The sequence below is a fragment of the Eulemur rufifrons genome, chromosome 10, assembly GCF_041146395.1.
Source record: "Eulemur rufifrons isolate Redbay chromosome 10, OSU_ERuf_1, whole genome shotgun sequence".
NCBI classification, from domain to species: Eukaryota; Metazoa; Chordata; class Mammalia; order Primates; family Lemuridae; genus Eulemur; species Eulemur rufifrons.
The window spans coordinates 27,917,031-27,936,138 of record NC_090992.1 but is presented as its reverse complement, the minus strand read 5'-3'; the positions used below and the strand labels follow the sequence as shown (position 1 = coordinate 27,936,138).

At 46.2% G+C, this 19,108-nt stretch overlaps 1 protein-coding gene across 5 annotated transcripts in view; it reads left to right on the top strand.

The window, feature by feature from the left end:
- LARP1 (La ribonucleoprotein 1, translational regulator) overlaps nt 1–16,906 on the top strand; it is a 79,605-nt gene extending 62,699 nt beyond the window's left edge. For all 5 annotated transcript variants that reach the window (XM_069483894.1, XM_069483896.1, XM_069483893.1 and 2 more), the window contains exons 9-19: nt 957–1,131; nt 1,246–1,415; nt 3,430–3,822; nt 5,039–5,162; nt 5,261–5,466; nt 5,945–6,051; nt 7,458–7,609; nt 10,172–10,316; nt 12,091–12,200; nt 12,376–12,503; nt 14,050–16,906. In XM_069483894.1, the coding sequence (XP_069339995.1) occupies nt 957–1,131; nt 1,246–1,415; nt 3,430–3,822; nt 5,039–5,162; nt 5,261–5,466; nt 5,945–6,051; nt 7,458–7,609; nt 10,172–10,316; nt 12,091–12,200; nt 12,376–12,503; nt 14,050–14,259 (1,920 nt within the window). In that variant the 3' untranslated portion in view covers nt 14,260–16,906. The remainder of the gene's footprint in view (nt 1–956; nt 1,132–1,245; nt 1,416–3,429; nt 3,823–5,038; nt 5,163–5,260; nt 5,467–5,944; nt 6,052–7,457; nt 7,610–10,171; nt 10,317–12,090; nt 12,201–12,375; nt 12,504–14,049) is intronic.
- Nucleotides 16,907–19,108: the final 2,202 nt, after the last annotated feature.

Below are 19,108 nucleotides of genomic sequence, written 5' to 3'. Positions count from 1 at the left end.
GATTTTAAAATAGAAAATTCTGTTTCCCTCTCTAGTTTTCACCCTTTTCCCAGGGATACATACCCATAGCAGCTTACCTGTGAATCCTAGGAAACTGTGTGTGTGTGTATTTCTGATTTTACACAAGGCAGGGCATGGTAGCTCCTACCTGCAATCCTAGCACTTTGGGAGGCTGAGGTGAGAGGACCACTTGAGCCCAGAAACTCAAGACTAGCCTGAGCAACATAATGAGAATCTGCCTCTACAAAAAATAGAAAAATTAGCCAGGCATGGTAGTGTGTGCCTATAGTCCCAGCTACTCAGGAGGCTGAAGTAGGAAGATTACTGAGCCCGGGAGTTTGAGGTTGCAGTGAGCTATGATGATACCACTGCCCTCACGTCTGGGCAACAAAACAAGACCCTGTCTCAAATAAAAAAAAAGAAAAGAAAAGAAAACATTCAGACACAAAAAGAATCTCACACAGGCTGACCTGTACCTATTTTTTTTGACTTAATATATTTATTTTGTGGCTCTTTCTACCTCAGCACATGTAAAGCTGGTTTTAAATGTCTGAGAAGTGTTCTATTGAACGGACGTGCCATAAATTACTTAAATTTGCCTATGTGATGGCAAGTTAGGTAGTTTCCAGTTTTTCCCTATTACAGTGTTGCTGTGAGTGTCCCTTCTGTCTATTATACATACCTATCACCTGTTTGTACAAGTAATCTCCAGGGCAGATTGCTGGAAGTAGATTGGCAGGGTCAAAAGGTAGGTGTGTTTTCCATGTTAGTACCTCCTATAGGTTTGAACATCTCACGTGTCCACCAGTCATGGAAGATGGTGCCAATTTTCTTATACTGCTGCTAGCATTGGACTCATACCCAAGAGCTCATGGGAGCCTAGTTGTCCACCATCTTCCAAGATCTCAGTCTGTTCTAGACTTTCTTCTACATCCTCTCTCCCTCCTCCTCTGCAGGCCCTAAAAGACAGCAAGGTGGTGGAGATTGTTGATGAGAAAGTTCGTAGGAGGGAGGAGCCTGAGAAGTGGCCTCTTCCTGGTCCCCCAATAATGGATTATTCGCAGACTGATTTCTCCCAGCTTCTAAACTGCCCCGAGTTTGTCCCCCGCCAGCACTACCAGAAGGAGACAGGTATGTTCCTACTAGCATAAGGATACCTCTTTGTTGTCCTCTGGCCAGCAGTCCTCCTCAGGGCTGGCATCAGGAGGACTGGAGGGATGAGCACCTTACCCTTCTACCCTTCAGAGTCAGCACCTGGCTCTCCCCGTGCAGTCACCCCAGTGCCAACCAAAACAGAGGAGGTCAGCAACCTAAAGACGCTGCCCAAGGGCCTGTCTGCCAGCCTGCCTGACCTGGATTCCGAGAACTGGATTGAAGTGAAGAAGAGGCCTCGCCCCTCCCCAGCACGGCCCAAGGTGAGTGAGGCTGGTCTTGAGTCTGGGTTTCAGGGCCCCAGGCTGGAGTGCTTGGAGGGGATATCATGGCTCAGAGTTCTGGCTCTGAGGGGGAAAGCTGGATATTCATGGTCATAATGTGAGTGGAAGTTACCAGCAGTGACTATAGAAAGGTTGATGTGGCTTATTTCCATTTTCCGTGGGAACCACCCCTTAGGGTGTGCACTACTGTGTGAGTTCCTGAGTAGCATTTTTCATAGGAAGAGATGTTACTGTATCTGGCAGCAGTGTTCCAGGCTTCTTGATTCTTGGCTGGGTTTTTTGCCCCATCTAAATCCCTGGGGCTGTATTTTCAGTGCCTTTCTCCTGAATATATCCTCCCTGTTCAATATATAAGAACCTCAGAACTGTAGAATAGGGAGGGGAGAGGGAGCAGATGCATGGTCCAGATGTGGAGTTAGTCTGTACTGCAACCCAGGTCTCCTGCACTGATGGCTAGGTGTCCTTCCGATGCCTCCTTAATACCTCAGGGCTTCAGTTTCCCCATCTTAAGATGAAGGGAGGGAGGGATTAGACTGCTCTAGAAATAGTAAAGTAATATATATATCTTACAGATGGAGTCCACTGTTAATTAAAGTGTTCTAATCTCAACTAAAGTTACCACTTCCTTTCCAAGCCCTGAATTTTTCTCCGTCCACCTCCTCATACTCACCCCTACTTTGGAGACCTCTTTGGTCTGAGGCTTGTGAGGATACCTCAGAGTTGACCTTGGACTTCGAGTCTGTGGAATTCTGTGCTACCTTATCTGTTTTCTACTTTGACTGCCTCTCATCTCTTTCTTCCTTGCCTGGTCATACCCAGAATTCCCCACTGCTCTAGCTTAGGCCGTTCAGAAAAGTGTTAGAGAGATCAGGCCAGAATTGTTAGGAGAAAGGTAGTAGGTAGACAAGGACTTTACAAGGTCTAGGCCTTATAGACTGTGAAAGCTTTGGAAAGATGGGAGCCAGACTTAATTTCCCATTCCAGAATTAGAGCCCTTACTCCCACCTGGCCTATCTTGAACCTTAAAAGGGATAGGTTTGGAGTTTATGTGGGAAGCTCTTGGCACAGCAGAGAATTGACTTGGATAAATACTGTGAGGTAGACAAATGCTTCTTCCCGAAAGTCTCAGATAAATTCATTCTGTCAACACTGAAACATTTTCTCCTTATTGGAGGCGCCGTTTTCTCTTGTCTTTGGGTCATGCTGTTCTTTCTGCCTAGCGCACTCTACCCCTGCCTTCATCTGGCTTACTAATTCGTCCTTTGCTAGTCACCTCTTCCAGGAAGCCTTCCCTAACTAACCATTCCAACTTGCAGTTGACTAAGCACCCCTCCCTATGTGCTCCCACAGATCCTCCTTACAGCCTTTATCATACCACATTGTGGCTGGCTGGTGAGTTAACTTTTTTCCCACTAAACTGTGAGCTCCCAAAGTACAGGGATACTTTCTTTTGCTCATTATTCTGCTTTTACGGTTTTCATACCTATCTAGTATTAGTGGGTATTTGCTCATTCATCACGTATTTAGGCACCTGCTATAGCTGGGCCACAGTCTAGGCACTGAGTATATAATGGAAAGCAAGGCAACTAAGGTCCTTTCCTTATGGAGTTCCCGGTTTATTGGGAGATGGATAGATGGATAGATGGATGAATCAGCTTGTTGAACTTCTGCTGTGTGCCCACTCCCAGGCTAGGTGCAATGTAGGATATAAAGGTAAATGAGAGAACAGTTCCCATCTATAGAAAACTTGTCATCTAAGTTGTTCATGAATGACTCTGATGTGATCTGTTAGTGGAAGAACCTGGACTACTACGGGACATCCTTTCACTATGAAGCTGGCTCCCGGGAGGACACCTATGACCTGCTGGTATTAGCAGGGCCAGTTGTGACAGTCTCATGCTGAGGGGTGGAGCATTCCCCTGGTGGGACAACTCCAGAGCCTGGTCCAAGGACCCCTGGTGATTCCCCCTCCCATGGTCTGTCCCTGTTTTAGAAGTCAGAGGAGCCCAGGTTTGCCCACCCGACCTCTCTGCCACAGCAGCTGCCTTCTCAGCAGCTGATGTCCAAGGATCAGGATGAGCAGGAGGAACTGGATTTCCTGTTTGACGAGGAGATGGAACAAATGGATGGAAGGAAGAACACCTTCACTGCCTGGTCTGATGAGGACTCTGACTATGAGATTGATGACCGGGATGTCAACAAGATCCTCATTGTCACCCAGACGCCACCTTACATGCGCCGGCACCCAGGGGGGGACCGTACAGGCAACCACACCTCACGTGCCAAGATGAGCGCCGAGCTGGCTAAAGTCATTAATGACGGCCTCTTCTACTATGAGCAGGACCTGTGGACTGAGAAGTTTGAACCTGAGTATTCCCAGATCAAGGTGAGGCTCGGACTTAGCAGTGAATGTGGGCCTAGGAGGTCTGTAATCTGAAGAAGAGGAAGGCTGATAGCTGTGTGACTTTGGGGAGTTCCCTCTCGTCCAGAGCCTTAGTATTTTCGTGTGTGAGAAGGGGGTGGTGATTGACACCGTGCTGGGACATTAAGAGCAAGTGGAGGTGTGTGAATATGTAAACCATGCATGTGGTGGGGAGTGATTATTGTCCTACCTGAGCATCGGTATTAATGTCATAGCAGTTGGCTAGACGCTTTTGTGGGGAATAGAGTAAGATTTAGATTGTCACTTTTCTTCATCAGTATTTAAGCATATGTAAAAGTTTAAGAGCCTTTTAAGGATCTTGCCTTGAGTGTGGAAAATAAAGGATAGGTCCTTTTAGAAAATTGCTGTTGGCCGGGCGTGGTGGCTCAGGCCTGTAATCCTAGCACTCTGGGAGGCCGAGGCGGGTGGATGGCTCAAGGTCAGGAGTTCGAGACCAGCCTGAGCAAGAGCGAGACCCCGTCTCTACTAAAAATAGAAAGAAATTAGCTGGACAACTAAAAATTTATAGAAAAAAATTAGCCGGGCATGGTGGCGCATGCCTGTAGTCCCAGCTACTCGGGAGGCTGAGGCAGGAGGATCGCTTAAGCCCAGGAGTTTGAGGTTGCTGTGAGCTAGGCTGTTGCCATGGCACTCTATCCTGGGCAACAGAGCAAGACTGTCTCAAAAAGAAAGAAAGAAAGAAAATTGCTGTTGCCTGGAAACAGTCAAAACATCTCTGTTGTAGGATTTTACAGAGTAGGTATGTTTGGTGGTGGGTGAGCCTTTGGTGAGCCAGTGTAACAAGTAGTGGTGTGTCTGCTGGAGGTAAGGCGAGAGTTGCCCAGCCACTGTGTGATAAAACAGTGGCAGAAGGAGATGGGGGGAGGCACTGGAGCTTTCGGAGGAGTCTGTAGTGAGTCCCGGGGAGCTGTTTTCAGCCTGATCTCTGTCTTATGCAGGGAGGGTGGGGCAAGTACTGTCCTCTTCTGGATTAGCACACTCATGCCAATGTGACTGGTTGAGGAATGGTGATGGGGCAGCTTAGAGCCTGGGGACTAGAATTCTGCATATGTGGACGTGGGAGCTGCCCTCTCCAACTTCCTGCCAGTCTTGATTCCTAAACAGGCTAGAACAGCCTGCTTACTAACATTTTTCCCCACCCGTCTCATATCCTCTGTAGCAAGAAGTTGAGAACTTCAAGAAAGTCAACATGATCAGCCGGGAGCAGTTTGACACACTGACCCCTGAGCCCCCTGTGGATCCCAACCAGGAGGTTCCTCCCGGGCCACCTCGGTTCCAGCAAGGTGAGGGGCAGACACTCGAGACCCGGGTGTGGATGGGAGGGTCTGGAGCCCTCAGACTGGGGCCCTTCCCCTGCATGCTGACCCTCCTGTCTCTGCAGTTCCCACTGACGCCCTGGCCAACAAGTTGTTTGGTGCTCCTGAGCCCTCCACCATCGCACGCTCTCTACCAACCACTGTTCCCGAGTCGCCAAACTACCGCAATGCCAGGACCCCCCGCACTCCCCGGACACCACAGCTCAAAGACTCAAGCCAGACATCACGGTTTTACCCAGTGGTGAAAGAAGGACGAACACTAGATGCCAAGGTGAGGCGTTCTGCTGGGCTGCTAAGAGTCTTGGCCCCAGTTCACCACGTTCCAGTGCTTTGCTTCTCCCTTGCCTTGCCTGAGCCAAGGAGGTGCTGAATCTCCTGCCTGCTTTGCGCTCTTAGGCTGGCGGGCTCACATAGGATTGAATGACCACATCTGCAAAATAAACTAGGTGTAGGAGTAGTGGCACCATGTAGCCATGAAAAGGCCTAAGGAGGACGACCAAGTGTGAGTTCCTGGGCAAATCGTTTTACTCCCAAGCCTCAGTTTCTTTACCTGTGAAATAGGCATGCCAGTTGCTAGCTCACAGCTGAGAACATTATATGAGTGAACAGATACGAGATACGCAGGTGCTATTGTAAAATGAGAGATACCATGCATGTATGAGGGCATCTTAGTCCTGTGAGTGCTTAATGTTCCTCAGAGTTGTAGGAGTACAAACAAATGGTAACAAATTCTGGACTGACCTTTGCAGATGCCTCGAAAAAGGAAGACAAGACACAGTTCGAATCCACCCTTGGAGAGTCACGTAGGCTGGGTGATGGATTCCCGTGAGCACCGGCCCCGGACTGCTTCCATCAGGTACCTGGGGTAGTGAGGGGAAGATAGCAGGCTGCTTGTGAGATGGGTAGGGGAGCCGTGAAATCCACCAGGCCAAGAAATTGGTCTGAAAGTTAAAGGAACCCTCATCTAAGTCCAAAAAGCAGTGGTGTGGAAAGCTTAGTTCAGGATGTGGGAAGCGGAGGCTTCTTTCTAAAGAAGTGGTGTTGCAGCTACATGGGGCGAGATTTTAGTACACTCGAAGAGTATCCGAGTTGATTTCTAAACCTGAGTATCTGCTGCCCACCTGAGAGAAGATAGCAGTGTAGTTGAATAAAAATACAGATTTCTTGGCCCCACCCTAGATCTACTGACTCAGCTTCTTAGGGGTAGGGCCCAGATTCCTTTTTAAATCGGTAGAATGGCCCCAGTGTTCAAAGTTTGGGAGCTACCAGCCTATTCTCTCTAGTCCCTGCAGAGATGGTACAGGCTGAAAATAGGCATGGTTTTAGGAAAAAATATACAATTGATCCTTGAACATTGAGAAGGTTAGGGGCATTGACCCCCTGCAGAGTCAAACCCACGTATAACTTTTGACTCCCCAGAAACTTAACTATCAATAGCCTACCACTGACCAGAAGCCTTACTGATAAAATAATAAACAGTTAACATGTATTTGGTATGTTATATGTATTATATACTGTATTCCTACAATAGAGTAAGCTAGAGAAAAGAAAATGTTATTATGAAAATCATAAGAGATATATTTACTCTTCATTGAGTGGAATTGAATCATCATAAAGTCTTCATCCTGTTTGCCTTCACATTGAGTTGGCTAAGGAAGAGAAGGGGTTGGTCTTGGCAGTCTCGGGGTGGCAGAGGCAGAAGAAAATCCTCATATACGTGGACACGTGCAGTTCAAATCTGTGTTGTTCAAGGGTCAGCTGTAGATGGATTGACATGATGGTTCATTAAGTGAAGTTAAATGTTAAAAGTTATGTATACTTGGGAGGCTGAGGCAGGAGGGTCATTTGAGCTTAGGAGTTCGAGGCTACAGTGAGCTACAGGTATGCCACTGCACTCCAGCCTGGGTGATAGAGCAAGACCCCATCTCTTTAAATAAAAAAAAGATATCATATAAACGAGTAAAAGCTCAGGTTTTGGTGTTGGACAGATCTCTGCCACTAAATAGTTCCATGACCCTGGATTCGTCTCCCAGTCTCTGAACCTCAGTGACCTCTCTGTAAAATCCTCTGAGGGTTGATGCAAAGAGTTACTCAGACCCACAGATACAAGTTAAGGGCTCAGCACAGTACCTGGGCCTCCTTGTCTGGTGCCCTGTGAGAGGCTGATCTTGACTGATAGAAGTGACCCCTCCTAGTTTTATGGTGGGACTGCTGTGGAGAACCTAGTGACCAGTGACACTGTCTCTCTCATGACCTCTGTAGCTCCAGCCCCTCAGAAGGGACGCCTGCAGTTGGCAGCTATGGCTGTACACCTCAGTCACTGCCCAAGTTTCAGCATCCGTCCCATGAGCTGCTCAAGGAAAATGGCTTCACACAACACGTCTACCACAAGTATCGTAGGCGCTGCCTTAATGGTAAGAAGTCAGGGGGAGAAGACTGAGCCTCTGGGGCCATTACTTAGACCCAGAGTGTGTAATGTCGGGGTAGCGGGGTTGGCACAGGTGACTGTTTCCTCTGACTGCAGAGCAAAAAGTGGCATGATGTTACAGCAAGAGGATTGAAGTTAGGCTAGGGCCGGGTAGTTGTAAAATGCAGGAAGCTAAGAGATTGTGGCACTCAGAACATTCCTATTCCTTGATCTTCCTCTGTTATAAAAAAGAAAAGTCAATTAAGTGTTTTTGTGCCACTGACAAGATTGCTGACTCAGCCATTGTCCACTGTGGTCCACTGTCCGTCACAAAAGGGCAGCACGTGTTCTCCAGAACAAGTGTTGCCAGACTGTGGCTTGGGGGCCAAATCCAGCCAGCAGTGGTCTCTTTCTGCACCCTGGAGCTAAGGGCTTTTTTTTTTTTTTTTTTTTTACATTTTTAAGGGGTCATAGGGGAAAAAGAATCTGTGACAGAGACTATATGTCTCCTGCAAAGCCTGAAATATTTACTCTCTAGCCCTTTACAGAAAGACTGATCCCTGCTCCAAAAGATGGTGTTTAAAAAAAAAGAGAGAGAGACTCTCTAAGTACGCTCATGTTTTCCCTTTTATCACAAAATGAGATGTCTTTTAACTGTAGGTATTGGATAGGTTGGTTTTAAAAATGCTCAAAACCAATGTAATGACTCACTTGTAGTTAACTCACCCACCCCCTTTCATTCAGCAAAATATGGCTGCTAAATTCTTGGTTCATCTGTCCCACTTCCCTCTTCCTTACTCTGTGTGTTGTGTTTAATAACCGTTCTATTTGAAATAGAATTCACATACCACACAATTCTCTCATTTAAAGTGTACAGTGCAATGGCTTTTGTATATTCAGAGTTGTGTGTCCATCACCAGAATCAATTTTAGAACATTTTTCTTACCCTAAAAAGAAACCCTGTACTCCTTACCAGTCACTCCCCATTACACATGCACCACCACCACCGCCGCCACCCCCAACACACCTCCGAAATCCTCCCAGCCCCACAGAATTACCAGTCTACTTTTGGTCTGTGTGCATTTGCCTATTCTGAACATTTCACATAAATGGAATCATGCTGTATATATGTGGTTCTTTGTGACTGGCTTCTTTCCCTGAGTTTATTTTCAAGGTTCATCCATGTCGTAGCATGTGTTGGTGCTTCCTTCTTTATATTGCCAAATCATATTCCATTGTATGGATAGATCACATTTTGCTTATCCGTCCATCTTGATGGATGTTTAGGTTGTTTGTACTTTTTGTGTCACGATTAATGCTACTCTGCATATTCATGTATAAGTTTCCTATGGACATAGGTTTTCATTTATCTTGGGTAGAAGAGTAGCATTGCTGGGTCATGTGGTAACTAATGTTTAACCTTTTTTAAAACCTTTTGAGGAACTTCTAGACTGTTTTCCAAAGTGGAGGCATCTATTCCTAACAGCAGTCACAATTGTATGAAGCTTCTGATTTCCCCACGTCCTCGTAACACTTGTTATTGTTTTATTATAGTTATCCTACTGCATGTGAAGTAGTATTTACTTATAGTTTTTTGCATTTCCCTAATAACTAATGATGTTGAGCATTTTTTCCTGTGCTTACTGGCCATTTGTATATCTTCTGTAGAGAAATGTCTATTCAGATCCTTTTTTAAACTGGATTATTTGAGTTAATTATTAAGTTTAGGAGTTCTTTATATATTCTAGACACAAGTGCCTTATCAGATATGTGATTTGCAAGTATTTTTTCATCTCTCATTCTGTGGGTTATCTTTTCACATTTTTTTGTTTGTTTGTTTGTTTGTTTTTAGAGACAGAGTCTTACTCTCTCTCCCCGGCTGGAGTGCCGTGGCTTTAGCTTAGCTCTCACAGCAACCTCAAACTCCTGGGTTCAAGCGATCCTGCTGCCTCAGCCTCCTGAGTAGCTGGGACTATAGGCGTGTGCCATTGTACCTGGCCAGTTTTTCTATTTTTTAGTAAAGACAGAGTCTCAATCTTGTTCAGGCTGGTCTTGAACTCCTGACCTCAAGCAATCCTCCCACCTCTGCCTCCCACATCACTTTCTTGATGCACAAAAGTTTTTAATTTTAATGATGTCCATCTTATCTGTATATTTTGTTGTTAGGTGTCATTTTTTGATGTTACCATTTTGTACTTGTTTATATTGTAGGACTCCTGAGATAATTATTGGTAATGAGCAGAATATAATTTGTTAGAATTTACTGTTTGCTCATGCTTTGCCTTGTTGTGAGTACACTTAAAAGCGATGCCAGTTGCGGTAAAGGGCTAAACCGATGACGTGGTTCTGAAGCTGATGGTACCTGCTTCTGGTGAGGTGCGGGCCCAGCAGCACGACCTAACACAGTAGTTAGTGCTTGATACATAACTGCTGAGGGACTGAAGTAGTAGATGCAAGGGAATTTAGAGATACAGGAAAATGACCAAATCCTTAGGTCCTAGGATCCTTTGTCCCCAAAGCAGGGGCAGCCTGACCCTGAACATGTCTGTCTGCCTTCCTTCCCCATCAGAGCGGAAGCGCTTAGGCATTGGCCAGTCTCAGGAGATGAACACTCTCTTCCGCTTCTGGTCCTTCTTCCTGCGAGATCACTTCAACAAAAAGATGTATGAGGAGTTCAAGCAACTGGCTCTGGAGGATGCCAAAGAAGGCTACAGGTGAGCAGGAGGCGGGCTCTGGTGGGTGTTTGGGCATGGTGAGAGGTCCTTAATGGGTCTGCTTCCAAAATTGTAATTGGAAATTCCTTGCCTGTGTATGTAGTTCTTATATTTTATGAAAATTTATTATTTTTAAATGAGTAATATATTCACATGGTTCAAATTTGAAGAAGTTTAAAAGATTATGTAGTGCAAAGTCATCTTCTCATCCCGGTTCTTCTGCCGTCTAGTTCTTTCTGTACAGGCAACCATTGTTAGAATCTTGTGGGTCCTTTTTAACATAATAACTGCCATGTGAGTTGTATTTAACTCATGCTAGTTTTGAGCCCAGGGCCTGGTGAAGCATATGTAACTCATGCACAGAAAACAATAAAAAATAAGTTTTTCATTAAATTAAAAAGGATCATTTTGTTTTTGAAGTTATTATTCTGTTTTCATAATAAAACACCATGGCTCCAAGGAAAAAAATATGTTTTTCTAGTGTGGCGGTCAATGTGTTAAAATACTTTATGTCTGTGTGAATGAGTACAAGTCTGTGTATTTTCCCATTTCTTTTGTTTATGCTAAAAATGGCCTACATTATAAATTCTTTTGTACCCTCCTTTTTTTTTTTTTAAACTTGATGCTATATGTTGGAAATCATTCCATATCCATACATGAATATTTTTTTGTTCTTTTTTATAGCCTGTAACACAGTCTTACACTATATGGATGTATCCTGATTTATGTAGCCAGTCTCCTATTAATAGATACTTAGGTTGTTACCAATATTTTGCTATTAAAAAAACGCTTTTTAAGAGTCCTTCCTGCCCTGCAGGTTTCAAAGTAAAATGTGCTTTCTGTAAGCAATTTGAAAAGTCCAGAAATACTTGAAGAAGCTAGAGAAAACTTCCTTCAGAGACAGCGAGTGGTGCTGTTCTGTCATCAAGCTTCCCAGTCTCTTGGTGACATATTTAATGTGTTTAGATTGTCCTATGAATACTCTTTAAGTTTGTGCCCTTCCAGACCTTGCATGCATGAGTAGTTGTAAAATTCACATATTTGTTTACAAAAACGGTATTGTTCTACATACAACACTTTCAGACATCTTTTTTCCACTTCATAAAATATCATAAGAATCTTTCAGTACTCCTGGGTGTACATTACATTATGTTTTTTACACAGCTTATTCCATTGTGTGGATTGACCATGATTTTTTTAATTGCTTCTCTATTCTTAGACATTTATATTTTGCTTAATGTTGCTATAAATAGTTTTGTACATCTGTGAGATCTAAATCTGCATTTTTGGCCATTTTCTTGGCATATATTCCTAGAAGTGAAATTGCTAAGTCAGAAAAATGAACAGACCTACTAATTGGCATGGTCAAATGCGTTTTTAAAGAGCTTATACCAGGGATTGGCAAACTTTTTCTGTAAAGAGACAGACAGTAAATATTTTAGGCTTTATGGGCTTCAAGGTCTCTGTCACAACTACTCAACTCTGCTCTTGTAGCAGAGAGCAGCTATAGACACTATGTAAATGAATAGGGGTAAACAAGATGGATGTGGGCAGTGGGCAGAGTTTGCTGACCCCTGGCAAAGTGTGAACAGTTAATGCTGGACCCGTTTACACTAGCATTAAATGTTAGCTTTCTTAAAATGTATTTGCCATTTTTTCAATATAGGAGTAATGTGTTGTTTTAAACTGTTTTCATAGTTTTTCTCTATTATGCAGGCACATGCATACACATGAAGAAACCGTGCTCTGATTTCTGGCTTGTGTTCTCCTACAGATACGGTTTGGAGTGCCTTTTTCGATACTACAGTTATGGCCTGGAAAAGAAGTTCCGGCAAGATATATTCAAGGATTTTCAGGAGGAAACCATGAAGGACTATGAAGCTGGTAAGAGCCACCGTTGGCTTTCCACGAGACCGGGTCACATAGGCCTTTCTGTCTCCCCAGTTTGACCTGCGTCCTTCTGTGTATCATTACCACACCCCCTCTCCTCTGAGCCTCTTTATCCTTATCTTCTCACCAGCCCAGCTTCTCTTTACTTCTCTCTCCTTTTTCCCTACAGGTCAGCTCTATGGGCTAGAGAAGTTCTGGGCCTTCTTGAAATATTCCAAAGCCAAAAATTTGGACATTGACCCCAAACTGCAAGAATACCTCGGCAAATTCCGACGTCTTGAAGACTTCCGAGTAGATGTGAGTGAGTCTCTCTTTCTAATCCTGGTTGTCCAGGAAGGAAAACTGGAACAGGAATCAGGATACCTGGATTCTGGTCCCAGTTATGCCACTAGCCCAGGGATCCCTCTCCATGCCCCCCACAGTTTGGGCCTTAGCTTCTTCATCTCTGAAATGGAGAGTAAGAATGGCAGCAAAGGCTAATGGGAGGTGGTTGCATGGTTGCTCCTGTCTGCCCTTCTGTGGCAGACGTTGCCAAACCACCATAATGCTCTTCCCCTAATCTCACAACCCTCCTTGCTGCTGTGCCCCAGTTAGCCACTGCTATTTGATCAGGATAGGTATCCAAGATAAATGTATTTGCTTTTTCTGGGAAAGGCCGGTTCCAACCCATGTCCAGGTCTCCAATCCTCGGTCTTCTTGGAACAGTGCCTCAACAGTGACATCCAGTGGTGGGTCTGGGTTATTGCTACTGGGTGTATCAGGGGAAGTGGTGGTTGGAATAATTTAATTGATTCAGCAGATACTGATAGGGTATCCCTGTGCTAGGTGCTGCAGGGACTCCAGAGATGAGTGAAAGAGTTTATAATGTAGTAGATATCTCTGCTAGTCTTCCTGTTCCCTTCACACCTTTTAGCTAGAAGGCATATACAAGTAAATGGCAATAATAGTACTCACATTTATTATTTAAAAGCTGCCATTTATTGAGTATTTATTATGTGCCAGGCACTTTACATTGACCTTACCTAACCCTTATGTGAAGTAGACAGGGCTTGTCATTATCATCAGATGTGTAAACTGAGGCCTATGGCCACCCAATGAGAGATAGTGGCAGAGCTGCTCAGGTCTCCCAGTATAAAGACAAATCCTGTTTTCTTTCATCTTTAGGCACCTCTACCCTTGGGGAGGGGGTAGGGTACAATTTCAGAGAACCCTTGTGGCCCTGTTAAGATGGAACAAGAAGGGCTCAGCTTTGGTGCCCCAAAATGGAAGGAAATGTTTTTGGCATTGCAAGACCTTTGGTAGTGGTAGGGCCAAACTGGATCATGGTTGGAGTCTTTTGTTCATTGTACTGTTGGGGTCTTGAGAGGAATGAGATGATCCCGGGCACATTCGGGCCTTGCGAGCTGAGACATCTCAGCATACTGCATGCCACATTCTGCATTCCTGAGCAAGAGATCCCTTCTCAGAAGGGGAGCAGAAACTTGTATGGATAAAAGCCTGGCCTTTGGGGGAAGCAGGACCTAAATTTTGTCTTTACCAATGCGTGTGAGACTATGAGACTCTGGGCACGTTATTTTTCTGTGGTTTCAGCTCCCTCATTGGTGGAATTGGATGATACGTCCACATCAACTGGGGGTGGTATGGACTCCATGAGAGACTGTGCATTAAAGAGCATAGTGCTTGGCTTGGAAAAATGCTTAATAACTGGTAATTCGTTTTTAAGGTTAAACCCATTGATTGTCTGCATTTGGAGGTAGAAAGCAGGAGGTGTCTAGACAGGCCTGGCAAGGAAGGGGCTGTGGATAGTACCCCCAGTCACCTGTGACTCTCTCTTCTGTTGCAGCCCCCCATGGGTGAGGAGGGCAACCACAAGCGACACTCAGTGGTAACAGGAGGTGGTGGCAGTGAGGGCAGGAAGCGGTGCCCCTCCCAGTCTTCCAGCAGGCCTGCCACCATGATCAGCCAACCCCCTACACCACCCACCGGCCAGCCCGTCCGGGAAGATGCCAAATGGACAAGCCAGCACTCAGACACACAGACTTTGGGAAAGTGAAAAGCCCCTTAGTGTTGGGGTTTGAGGGGGGAAAGGGGTGGGGTGGGCAAGAATCCATGGGGGTGCCCAGTCCCAGGAGAGGGGACAGAAAAGGGACAGGCCTGGAGTTGTTAGGACGGGCCTTTGTGCTGAGTAGCAATGTGTGTACACCATTTGGGCTATGCGAGGTACCCCTGGCCAGGATCCTCCACGTATCCCCTTACCCCTCCTCTCTCCATGACTCTGCGTATCCTAGCTTCTTCTCAGGGGGGAGGGTAAGGGGGGAATTTTTTTTTATATATATATATATACATATATATATATCAAGTTTTAAATTATTGATAGTTTGTCTGGATTACCAAAATCACTCGGCAGCCCTGCCCCGCGGCTGGTAGGCCGCAGCCCTGATCCCTACCCACGGCCTCCTCCTGCTCCCTCTCAAGCCAACTATGCAGCCCACAAGAAGGCCCTGCGGGCCCCATTGTCTAGCACTGTCCCATGGGAGGCTCCAGTAGTGCTCCCAGGCCCCAGGAGCACCAGCCCCTTGGTCATCTGGGGTTTGTTGTCACCATGTTCTCTCCCTGCTGTCCCCACCATGCCCTTCTGCCATCTTCTGGGAGAAGGAAACCAAAGGATCTAAAAGTGGGGATTGGGGGAAGGTTTCAGCCTCTCCCCACTCCCCTCTCCCCATGCCCTTTACTCCCCAGCCCAGAAAGACGCTGCTCATACCAGAAAAGACTATTGAAAGATGATTTATTTTATTTTTCTCTGACCTTTCCATCCTTGGGAAAATGGGAAAAAAAGAAAGAAGGAAAAAAAAAAAAAAAACAAAATTGACCATAAAAGACCAAAAAAAAAAAAAAAAAAATCGGAAAGCCCTTACCTAATCCACAGAGAGTGATGTCTTTCCCCTTTCCTTGGAATTTTTGTTTTGTTGTTGGAAATAATATTTTTTTAAAAGTTGCCTTATTGTGGAACAGGAATCTGAAATACCCAAATGCCTGTTTTCCTCGGTGGAGTCAACCTGAAGAGCTCCCACCTTCTCTGGATGTGCCTGGGCTTGGACTGGCTAGAATCTTCCTCTGGACTGAGTTGCATGTATAGTGCCTCCTGCCTGGAGGCAAGAGAGTTGGGGGTGGCTCGTATCAGAGCTGTGCCCAAAATATTTCTGCTGTTGCATCGTTTGAAGCTGATGTCCTGTGTCTATACACGCTGCCACTGTCATGTCCTCGCTCTGCTTGCTGTTGCCTCACGCCAGGCCCTGTCCTGCCGTGACAACTTTCATCCTACTCTCAGAACGCCAAGGCCAAGTTTGCTTCAGACTTTTGGAGAACAGAGTTGGCCTGGATCTGGAACACACTTTTCCTCAGCTCGAATTTCTCCTCCACCCCAGGGGCGAAAGGTAAACATCTGGCAGCTGAGGCTTGGAAATGTTCCTTGTGCTGTCGTGAAAGATCTCTGAGACCTCAAGGAGGCTTTATCTCTCTTAACAGGTGGAGGAAGATGCCATTCTCCTCCTAGGGTCTGGTGGGGTCTCCCCATCTTGCATCCCCCCTTTGTAAGCCATCTATCTCTGCCCACCCTCCAACTGACCCTGCCTGGGAACGAGGGATGAGGAGGAGTTGGGGGCTGGGGGGATCCTGCCAGTTGGTGAAGCCCTGTGGCAGGAAGGTATATGTGGACATAGAGTATACCTGACTTCTCTTCTTCAGCCACTGACTGCTTGGGTTGGGCTGTGAATGACAATGGAATGGCTGGAGTCTGCTGTCGTCAGAAGCTAGGGAGGATGACGAAGGACTCACCCACACAGACTGGGATGTGTGTCGGATATGGGCATAACTGTGTGTTCATTCTCAGTGGGAACTGGGCAACACAGAGAAGTTTGTGGTCTCCTTGCTCAATTACTGAAACTTCTTTGGCCCTCCTTTTCAACTGGTTCCTCCGTTGGTCCCAAAGGTTGGGAGTAGGAGACAGTATCCCAGGCTGACAAGGGCTTGCCCTCTGTCTTGGGCACCTCGTTGCTTTCAGCCTGTGCCCTTTCCCCATCTTTGCCCTCCCAGTGGTTTGTATGTGGGAAGCCCATCTCAGTTCCTGTGACCCATTCGTCTCGAACCAGTGATGAGCGTCTGGTCTCTGCTATGACAGTGGGTTCTGAGGCCTTTCCCTACCAGTCTGGTGCCTGCCCCACGTTGTACCAGACACTGGACTCCTGGACCCCCTCCTCCTCCCCTTTGTGCCCCCTTTCTTTCCTTCAGGTCACTCAGCCCTGTACTGTATCCAGCACCATAGAAACCTCAGTGTTTGTCCTCTGCTGGGTTTGGGGGCACAGGGAAGGCTTTGGGGGGTGTGGGGAAAGGCTGTTCTTATCTAAAGTTTACTCCCAGGCCAGGGGGCTGCCTCCTCTCCACAAACAACCCTGAAAGAGGAAGCCCTTTGGGGGCAGGGAGGTGAAGACTTCATCTCAACATAGGCTGGTGGAGGGGACTTTTTTTTTTTTTTGTAACATGTTAGGAGTTAATGTTGCAAAGAGTAGTTTACATCTTCACTTTCTGAAGACACTTGAATTTAGGACCGATGTATCTGTGACAAGCATGCCAGGAGTGGCAGGGGCCGTCAGGGCTAGCCACTTCACACCCACCATCCTCCCATGGGGATTGAAAAGCTGAGACACAAAGCAACAGCCTGCCCAAACCCCTCTTCCTTCTGTACCCTTCCAAGGTTGGTCCATGCCAACACAACCTTTGGGCATCGAACATCAGAAGGTCTGTGTGCCTCAGCCCTGTTGAGGGGCAGGTTTCTCTTCTGCCCTCTCCTGCGCCTGGGAGCAAATGCACTACCAGTAGAGAAGGGCCGTGCGGCCCTGCCCCAGCCTGGACCCCTGGGGCTCAGGTAGAGGTGTGAGCCCCCATGTCAAAGTTGTTAATGTTTTTGTTTTGTTCCATTGTAGCTCTTCCCCCCCCCCCCTTCCTGACAATTGATTTTTATAAAAGAAAGTAAGCTGCTCAGAAGGCCCTGGAAGTGGGGAGGAGAGGGGTAAGGAAGACACAACTAGTTAGGAGGGTGAGGGTTTTTTGCCAGATGCCTGGGTGGAGTGATCGGGATCATCTGGCACCCTCCTGAATGGGACCCCAAAGTAGCTCCTGTGCGGAAACGTCCCTGAATTTTCCCCAGCCCCCACCCTCTCCTCCTTCAGCCATGTTGATGGCACAGAAGATAAGAACTTACAGCCCACTTCTCACTGGAGAGGAAAACTTGTCATCTGGCTTTGCGGAGAAGGTTCCACCTTACGCTCGTAGTACATTATCTTTACCATGTGCTAGGATATCACATTTAAAAGGACAAAAAAAAAAAAAAAAAAGAAATGTAAAATACTTGAATGAGCTTGTATTATAACATTAATATTATTGAGAGTATCTGCTTTCCAGGCTGAAGTGATTCATTCATTATTCTAGTCCTGCTTTAGTCCTTTGTAATTTGTGGTAATTATGCTTTTCTTTTTAATACAAAAAAATGTATAAAAATAAAAACTTGAAAAGGCAAAATACTGGCTGATGTCCCATCTGGGGTACTGCTGTTGGGTGTGAGGGATGGGTCCCAGTGTCAGGATTTTCCAGACCCCAGGGAACACTGCACTTTGGGTGGGCGTATGCTGCTACACCACTGGCTCTGGGGGAGCGTACGGCAGGGGCTTCTTCCACAGCTTCGGAGACTGCTGATGCGTTCGGATGACTTTTCTCGGTGGTCTGTAGAGCTTCTACCAGCTTTGAACTCCACCTTGTGCCTTAAGTGAGACATGGGAGCCATGGCTATTGCCACAAAAGGGAGAGATACCAGTCCAACAAATAGAACTCCAGGGCTTCAGCCCACTTCTCAGCTTCTGAGTTCCATCCACTGGCTGTGGCCCGGCATCGTGTTAGAAGACAGCCAAGAAGAAAAAGGTTGATGAGGTTCCTCATAGAGGGTTGGCACAGACCCTCTCTGAACAGACACCCACAAGCTTGTAAAGAAGCAAAAGTTCAACACTGTGGTCTCATGGAATCCAGATCAGCCCCTGAACCCTGAGACGTGTTACAGAAGGATGACACAGTGAGTCCTCGACTCGGCATACAATTACAAAACTAAAAAGGAGGCAAGGCCTTATTTGCTGGGTCATCTCACAACTGATTGTCTCCCATACCTGGTACTTCTATCAAATGGTTTTCTAGAGGGTTCTTTTTCACTGCCCTTGAGGTAGGCAGGTACTTCACTACCACCAGTGGCCTCCATAGGCCAAAGGAGAGTTTAGGAGTAGTGGCCAGACTAATTGGTACTTTGGGAACAAGATGAAATAATTGAACCTCATTTAGAAGTCTTAGAAAAAACTGAAGTATCTATTGGAGACCGGTTTATTTTACATGCTTTCTGCTTCCACATTCGCATTTTCTGCTGGGGATTTCAGGCCTTTTTTTAGTACTTGCTTACCAACCTCAGGGCCATTCTGTTCGATGCAGAAAAGGATGGGGCTGGGCCCCTCTGCCAGGGACTGACCACTGGCCTGCCACAAGGGAGAGAGAATTACAGCCTTGTGTCCCTCTACCAGGGGTGGGGAACCTGCGGCCTCAAGGCCACACGTGGCCCTCCAGATCTCCAAGTATGGCGCCTCGACTAAATCCAAACTTGACAGAACAAATCTCTTTATTAAAAGGATTTGTAAAGTAAAATTTGGATTTAGTCAAAAGGCCACACTCAATGATCCAGAAGGCTACATGTGGCCCCACGGCCTCAGGTTCCTAAGTACTTCAAAATCCAAAGAACGTAAAGGGGGAAAAGCATATCTGTTCTTTTTGTCCACTCTTTGCTAAGATCCTACCATTCATAAGTATACTGAAGA